The sequence below is a fragment of the Eupeodes corollae genome, chromosome 1 (genome assembly GCF_945859685.1).
Source record: "Eupeodes corollae chromosome 1, idEupCoro1.1, whole genome shotgun sequence".
Taxonomy (NCBI): domain Eukaryota; kingdom Metazoa; phylum Arthropoda; class Insecta; order Diptera; family Syrphidae; genus Eupeodes; species Eupeodes corollae.
This window is the reverse complement of record NC_079147.1, coordinates 167,554,953-167,563,230: the sequence shown is the minus strand read 5'-3', so window position 1 is coordinate 167,563,230 and position 8,278 is coordinate 167,554,953. Positions and strand designations below refer to the sequence as shown.

The 8,278-nt window shown below is 35.6% G+C and overlaps 1 protein-coding gene across 1 annotated transcript in view; it reads right to left on the bottom strand.

The window, feature by feature from the left end:
* Window positions 1-4,248: 4,248 nt before the first annotated feature.
* Window positions 4,249-8,278, bottom strand: part of LOC129938704 (prolyl hydroxylase EGLN2) — a 42,343-nt gene continuing 38,313 nt past the window's right edge. The window contains exons 5-6 of the mRNA XM_056046400.1: window positions 5,279-5,418; window positions 4,249-5,207 (exon numbers count right to left, since the gene is read on the bottom strand). Of these exons, the coding sequence (XP_055902375.1) occupies window positions 4,925-5,207; window positions 5,279-5,418 (423 nt within the window). The 3' untranslated portion in view covers window positions 4,249-4,924. The remainder of the gene's footprint in view (window positions 5,208-5,278; window positions 5,419-8,278) is intronic.

Here is an 8,278-nt window from a genome sequence, read left to right as displayed (position 1 = left end):
ACTTTTGCTTAGTGCAATTGCTTTTCCCGGTTGATTTTTAGTAATGTTATCGACCGTTACTTTTTTGCTTTCAACTACTGGTTTTGTGTTGGTTGAGTTTCTAAACTTGTTCCCACTTTTGTTTTTTCTTTTTGTGTCTTGGAACTTTTTTGCTACTGGACATCCTCTGTAACTTTTGAAATTAATTTTTAGGGCGAAGGGATTTTTGAACCAACTCGGGATAGGAGCACGAAATAAGCACAAAAAGAGCCCTACATTACCCAATCATTAGATTTTTAAAATTGTGTTTGGTTAAGAAAGTCTCCAAAAGTTTAAACTTTGAGACTTAAGTTTGGGGATATGGGATTAAAAAAACAATTTGGAGTTCCGCGAACTAAGGAGCCCAAAAATAGCACTTAACGACCCCATCATTAGTTTTTTAAAATTTTGTTTGGTTTAGAAAGTCTCCAAAAATTTCAACTTTGCGAGTCATTTTAGGGGGTAAGGAGTCGAGATACTAATTTTTTGAAATTATGAACCTAAAGGTGTGGTGTTTCCAGCTTGACGTCAAGCTGGGAACACCACAAGTTTGAGGGAGAAGGGATTTTTGAACCAATTCGGAATTAGAGCACTAAATTAGCCCAAAAAGAGCCCTAAATCACCCCATCATTAGAATTTCGAAATTCAATTGTGGTGTTTCCAGATTTACGGACCTATCCCAAAATATATATAAGGCATTTTGTAAGAGTTATTTTAATGTGTTAAGATGCTTTCCTGAAACTGCTATAGCAATGCATTGGCTATCACTCTGAAACCCTCCGCATCCAGACTATACTCTGTCCAACAAAAATTGTCAGTACACGTCTTATGGGAGAGCTTTTTTTTGCAAATGGTGCCAGTCAGTGGTTTTTATCCCTTTTTGCCTACTCAAAAAGAAAATTTAACCACTGACTTACACATACATTGTTGTTGTAATTACGCTTCGACGATCGTACATCCCCACGACCTTTACCATGCGCAGCCAAAGCAGAGAGCAAAAAACTAAACTAAATTATTTTTTCTCTCTGGCAGATGTGCCTGACCACGTTGTTAAAGGCAGCTTCGATGTCAAGGAAAGCAACCATACTGAACTCTTTATGGCGGAGGGAATATTCGACAGTGCGTACTAAGGTGCGTAACGCTGTTTTCACCGATTTACCTTTACAGTAGGCATGTTGAGACAAAGACAGAAGTCTTGTATCAATACTTGCCCTTAAATGGATATCAATCAATCCTTCCAAGGTCTTAAGAAGGAATGTTGATAGACGTATAGGTCGTAGATCTTAAGCGTTGACTAGCGAAAATGCAAGTAGATTAGGAATCGTCGAACGTTTTTGTACAAAACCATGTTGTTGATTACATATGATATTCTTACAGTTTAAATTTAAACTATCACAAACAACTTGTTCAAAAAAATTGGGAATAAAGGACAGTTTAGAGATTGGTGTGCAATTACTAATATTGTTGCTTTTTTAAAGACTGTTGTATTAAATGTATATGGTTGGGAATTTGCCTGAGCTTAGAGATGCAATTCCATCTGGACCTGAGTAATAATTATCTTTAAGTAATTAAAGATTTTATCTAACGTCATTTATGCATTATTATAGGTAGTCTGGGGATAGTCTTGGGAGTATAGAACAAAATTTTCATCTTATTTTACAGGAGTGTGAATGAAAGATTTCTAAAATTTGTTAGCAAACGCGCTACAAATTTCTGCAGTGCCAACTAAGTTTTTTTTATTATTATTTATTTTATGTTGCGAATCGTTTTAAGCCCTTTCGTATACCATGGATGATAAAAACTGTAAGATTTGGATATTTTAAGAGGACGATATTTTGTATGCATTACACTATAAAAGTATGAGACTGCAACGTCAATGTCGTTTAAAATCAGTATATTCGCAATGCGAGAAGTAGCAGATGTGGCGTAGATTTTTGTGGCCCTGTATATACCTCTTTAAAAATTCGTGGTCGGCCACCGTATAAAACGTACATAGTTGTTTTTGTTTGTTTCACCTCCAAAGCTGTACTTTTTGAATTAGCTACTAATCTTTCTTCCGAATGTTTTATTCTTGCCCTCAAAAGGTTTATTGGTCGCCGAGGAATTCCGAAGACGATTCCCTGCGACAACAGGACGAACTTCGTGGGAGCCCAGAGGATCCTGAAAGAGGTTGGAGAAGAGTTCGAGCGAGGGAAGCAAGCCATTCACCAGTACGCAGCGGAAGAAGGGTTCAGTTTCGCCTTGATACCTCCAAGGGCCCCCCACTTCGGAGGTATGTGGGAGGCGGCAGTGAAAGCGGCGAAAACACTGTTGCATCGTACCGTGGGAAACGCACTCCTAACAGCAGAAGAGCTGCTTACCGTGCTGATCGAGCTCGAGGCAATCCTCAATTCAAGGCCAATCGCTCCATTAAGCGCGGACCCCAACGATGGAGAAGCACTAACGCCAGCGCACTTATTATTAGGCAGTCCATTGCGGTCACTTCCCCCAGAGAATGTCCCGGAACAGCAGATGGCTTGCTTGAGAAGATGGCAACTTCTATGCTGGCTCAAGCAGCAGTTCTGGCAGAAGTGGTCAAAAGCGTATCTGCTTGGCCTTCAGGTTCGGTCCAAGTGAATCAACGAGCAACCCAATCTCATCGTGGGAAAACTCGTTCTCATTCACGAGGACCACACTCCTCCACAACAATGGGCAGAGTCGTGGCGGTCGTCGAAGGGCAGGACGGAAAGGTCAGTGTCGCTGATATCAAGACACGAAACGGAATACTCGGACGTCCAATCGTTAAACTGGCCCTACTCCCAGAAGAAGAATTTTGAAGACCTGCAGGCTTTCAACGCGGCCGGTGTTTCGTCAATGCATTAAAATGAATTATAAAATAAATTTAATTAAAATTTGAATTAAAATACCCTATTGTGAATTATTATTAAATGGAATAAAATTCAAATAGCCCACCTTATCGGCCATATTAATAATAAAATTTAAATTGAAAAGAAAAAGAAGAAAACGAAACTGAAACAATACCGAAATAAAACGTTCATTCTACCAAGTAACCGCAACTTAACCACGTCTTTCATTTTTTTTTAATCGAATATTTGCTAAAAGTTTAATTTATTTCGAAACTTTAAAAAGTAATTTTTAAGCTCAAAATAGAGCTAGTTTGTAAAATTGCTGAAAATTGGCTTCCCGAATGTCAATAAAATATGAACAATCATGCAAATTACTATTTTTTAGTAAATGACCGTCCAAGTCAAGAATCTTGTATACAGCGATCTTGCTGTAAGTCCGTGGAGAAAATATGGTCTAGTAATAGAAGCATCTGTTGAGACAAACTCAATGATGCTTTATCCAAGTGACGATCTTTCCTGAAAATTAAGAACTCTCAATCAAAAAGTTCCATGTCTAAGATAGTGGCGTTTAACTATGTTTTAAGCAAAAAGACCGTATGGAAAAGCTTAAGAATTGTAAAAATCTTACTTGTTTTGCTGCGAAGCCCTCTTATATTTTGGTTGTAGCGTTTGGTTAGTTTTAGATTAATTAATTTCGGTATCGAAGAAAGTTTCGCCTTACTACATAATAGCTAGACTTCACCATAAAGAAAGCTTAAAATTTACATTCTAGTCTGTTTTTTGAAATTTATAACACAAAGAATTCAATCTTAATACGCTTAAACATATTTATTTATAATATTCACCCTTGACTATCAATTCAGGTTTACTTCTGTCAACATGACAGTTGATAATGTTTTTAAATTCAACTGAAATCTGGACTTTATTACTCTATTATTCATTTTTTTCTGCACAACTTCATTTAATGCTTTCTGTTAAGATGATCGTTGTCATTTTGGAAAAGAAATAAGTAATTTTTTGTAACAATTCAAAATAAAAATCGTGATGGACTTGTAGCTTACCTAAAGAGTGTTTTGTAGACAAGTTTTTCTGTAGTTTTTGTACTTTGTTTGAACTTAAATTAGAGGTTTGTGAAGTAAAGTTCTGAATTTGAAATTCATAACACTTGAAAAACTTGAAAGTTGCTTTGGTCAAAATATACGTTCAAAGAATGAAGTTGACCCTTATGTTGTCTGAACCTGCCCATTATCATCTCATTAAACCTTTCGACAATAACTCAATACACCTCTCCCTATTAACCCTATTGAGCTTCATTGGTCCAGGGTCCTAAAAGTTTAACATCGAGCCGGAGCCATACATACATATTAAATATAAAACACATTAGTTTTAATAATAAATTATTAGTTAGATTTTTTTTTTATTGTTAAGATTGTTATTTTTTTTTAATAATACAATATAATACAAATGCTTAAATTAGTAGCTACAAAATAATAGGTAGATTGATAAGCATTTATTTTTACCGAAACATATAAGAAAATATTCTAATTAATCTGCTAGCGGCAGAAGCAACAAAAGAAAAAACAAATAAATCATAAATTTGTAAGAACAATTTTCCATTCATTCAATTTTCAACAGCAGTAACAATAAACAAAAGGTTGAAAATATTTGTGTGTGGTAATGTAGTTCAAACTGATCAAACACACAATAAACAATAATGATTTTTTAGTTTAAAGATATATAATATACTATATATACTAAACATGCTCGTGTTTTTTTATTTCAGTGACCTATTGCCAAATTGAATTCAGTTTGCTTTGACTACTTCAACAAGTGCTCTCATTCAAATAAGAGACGTATCATAATTTTAATATATAATACTATGTAATCCTATCTATGTACTAAATTGATTCTTGTTTTTGTTTTAAATAATAATTAACCTAAATAATAAAAATATTTGTATATATTTTCGTATATAAAATAAGAGATATATTAATTATTAAATTATTATTATTATTTATACGTTTGAGTGTCTAGGTACGATGGCATTTTGAAATTCTTTGTTACGTACAAATATCACTTGGACTTGAATTTGTCGTTGAGTTTGTTGTTGTTTTACTTTTTGTTGTTGAGTTGCTGTTAATTGTTTTATTTTTATATTGTTTACAACGATTGAGAGCCGTCTCACGCTCCTCGGCATCGAAATACCATACGGTTATGGCATAGCGTGTTCTATGTGCGGGTTGTACTTCATGTGGGTTCCGTTTGTCTGACCAGAAAAATATTAATCTATCAAATTTTGGTTCAATTTCTGCTATTGATCCACCACCTTGTTCGGGAAATATTCTGAAGAAAATAAAGAGAACCAAAAACAATTAAATCAATCTGAGTTTTATTAATTTTTTAAGAGAACATACCTTAGAACACCACCACTTCGCATCGTGTCCCAATTTATGTTGAGATAGTATATTGCGGTTATCACTCTTCCGTCTTTATTAGGATTGTCAACATGCATCACGTAATGTGAACCATACCCGGGATAACATGCTACCATTGCCTGGAATGACAAAAAATATAATTGTTAATTTCTGAGTACTATATGTGTAGATATATTAAGAAATATGTTCACACCTTTGGTGAATGAACCTGAGATAAAGGACTTCTGAAATCGAAAAATTATGTACTTAAAATCGAAAAATGAAAAACTAAAGTTATGACAAGTTACACAAAAGACGACATAACGTTGGACGAAGAAAAAATTGAATACCTATTAGATTACATGTATTTGAGACAGCAAAAATCATTTTAGGACCAAGAAATGAAGAAATTAACAGACGCATCAGGAATAGCTGGAAACAATCCTTGAGTCTTACAACATATTTTACAATTGGGCCAAAGCGTAGGCACCATGAAAAATATCTTCGATTCTGCCATTCTACAGATCCTTACTTATGGACTACAAACAATGGACAGGTTCAGATAACATAAGGGACTTCATTTTCAGTCAACTTCATTCTTTGAGCGTACATTTTGACCAAGGCAACTAGTTAGTTTTACAAGTGCGATTAATTTCAAATTCAGAACTATGTATACTTCACAATTCTCTACTTTCAGTTTATCGTACAAAAACTATAAAAAACATTATTGTCTATAGAACATCCTCAGGAAAGCTACAAGTCCATCACGATTTGTAAAGGGTGATTTTTTTGAGGTTAGGATTTTCATGCATTAGTATTTGACAGATCACGCGGGATTTCAGACATGGTGTCAAAGAGAAAGGTGCTTAGTATGCTTTGACATTTCATCATGAATAGACTTACTAACGAGCAACGCTTGCAAATCATTGAATTTTATTACCAAAATCAGTGTTCGGTTCGAAATGTGTTTCGCGCTTTACGTCCGATTTATGGTCTACATAATCGACCAAGTGAGCAAACAATTAATGCGATTGTGACCAAGTTTCGCACTCAGTTTACTTTATTGGACATTAAACCAACCACACGAATGCGTACAGTGCGTACAGAAGAGAATATTGCGTCTGTTTCTGAGAGTGTTGCAGAAGACCGTGAAATGTCGATTCGTCGCCGTTCGCAGCAATTGGGTTTGTGTTATTCGACCACATGGAAGATTTTACGCAAAGATCTTGGTGTAAAACCGTATAAAATACAGCTCGTACAAGAACTGAAGCCGAACGATCTGCCACAACGTCGAATTTTCAGTAAATGGGTTGGCAGAAAATCCGCTTTTTTATCGACAAATTTTGTTCAGCGATGAGGCTCATTTCTGGTTGAATGGCTACGTAAATAAGCAAAATTGCCGCATTTGGAGTGAAGAGCAACCAGAAGCTGTTCAAGAACTGCCCATGCATCCCGAAAAATGCACTGTTTGGTGTGGTTTGTACGCTGGTGGAATCATTGGACCGTATTTTTTCAAAGATGCTGTTGGACGCAACGTTACGGTGAATGGCGATCGCTATCGTTCAATGCTAACAAACTTTTTGTTGCCAAAAATGGAAGAACTGAACTTGGTTGGCATGTGGTTTCAACAAGATGGCGCTACATGCCACACAGCTCGCGATTCTATGGCCTTTTTGAGGGAAAACTTCGGAGAACAATTCATCTCAAGGAATGGACCGGTAAGTTGGCCACCAAGATCATGCGATTTGACGCCTTTAGACTATTTTTTGTGAGGCTACGTCAAGCCTAAAGTCTACACAAATAAGCCAGCAACTATTCCAGCTTTGGAAGACAACATTTCCGAAGAAATTCGGGCTATTCCGGCCGAAATGCTCGAAAAATTTACCCAAAATTGGACTTTCCGAATGGACCACCTAAGACGCAGCCGCGGTCAACATTTAAATGAAATTATCTTCAAAAAGTAAATGTCATGGACCAATCTAACGTTTCAAATAAAGAATCGATGAGATTTTGCAAATTTTATGCGTTTTTTTTTTAAAGTTCTCAAGCTCTTAAAAAATCACCGTTTATTAAAGAAATATTACTTATTTAATTTCCAAATTTGGAGAAAATAAATACATCGTGGAGTAATGGAGAACATTAATACATCGTAGAGAAATAAGTTCAGCTTTCAGTTGAATGAAAAAACATGGTCAACTGTCATTTTTACAAAAGTTAACTTGACTTGATAGTGAGGGAGATTTTTCTTGAATAACTTTCGAGTCAACTTTCCATTAAAGTTGCCTTAATTGGAACATAATGTTTATGTAGATAGATACTACAAACCCGACCAATAACTTTGAGTGCAAAACGACATGACCAGATAAGAATTTGTCAGACCAAAGTATCAAGGAAAATTCTGCATATACGACCAAGTCAAAGGGTACGAAATCAAGATATTCGCAATAGAACCGGAATTATTGACGTCATAAAGGTTGAAATAGAGCTAGGCACGTCATGAATCTAGATTTCAGGACCAATGATGGAAAAAATTACAACGAAATGGAGACCAGCAGGATGACCCAATAAAAGATTGAGTGGCGATCTATTTCAAATAAGTACAAAACGGTCAAAAATAGACACATGGATAGCCTTGGGCGAGGCTTATGTAAATAACCAACATTATTAACTTTAAAAATTTTACCTAACTATTCTATTTTTAAATTTACATCTGTCAAACGAAGTTGTTCAACCAATTCTTTTGTATTTACGTCCAGACGGTAACGTATTTTGGGTTCTTGAGTTTTCAAGTATTTAAAGAGGGGCCTTTACATCCACAAAAAGTCACTGTTTGGTGCGCTCTTTGGTCCGGAGGTGTGATTGGACCATACTTCTTTGAAAACGACGATGAAACGACTGTCACCGTCAATTCGGATAGTTATGGTCACATGATGATTTTTTTTTGGCTGCTATTGAAGACTTGGAGAATATGTGACTTTAACAAGACGGTGCCACACAGCT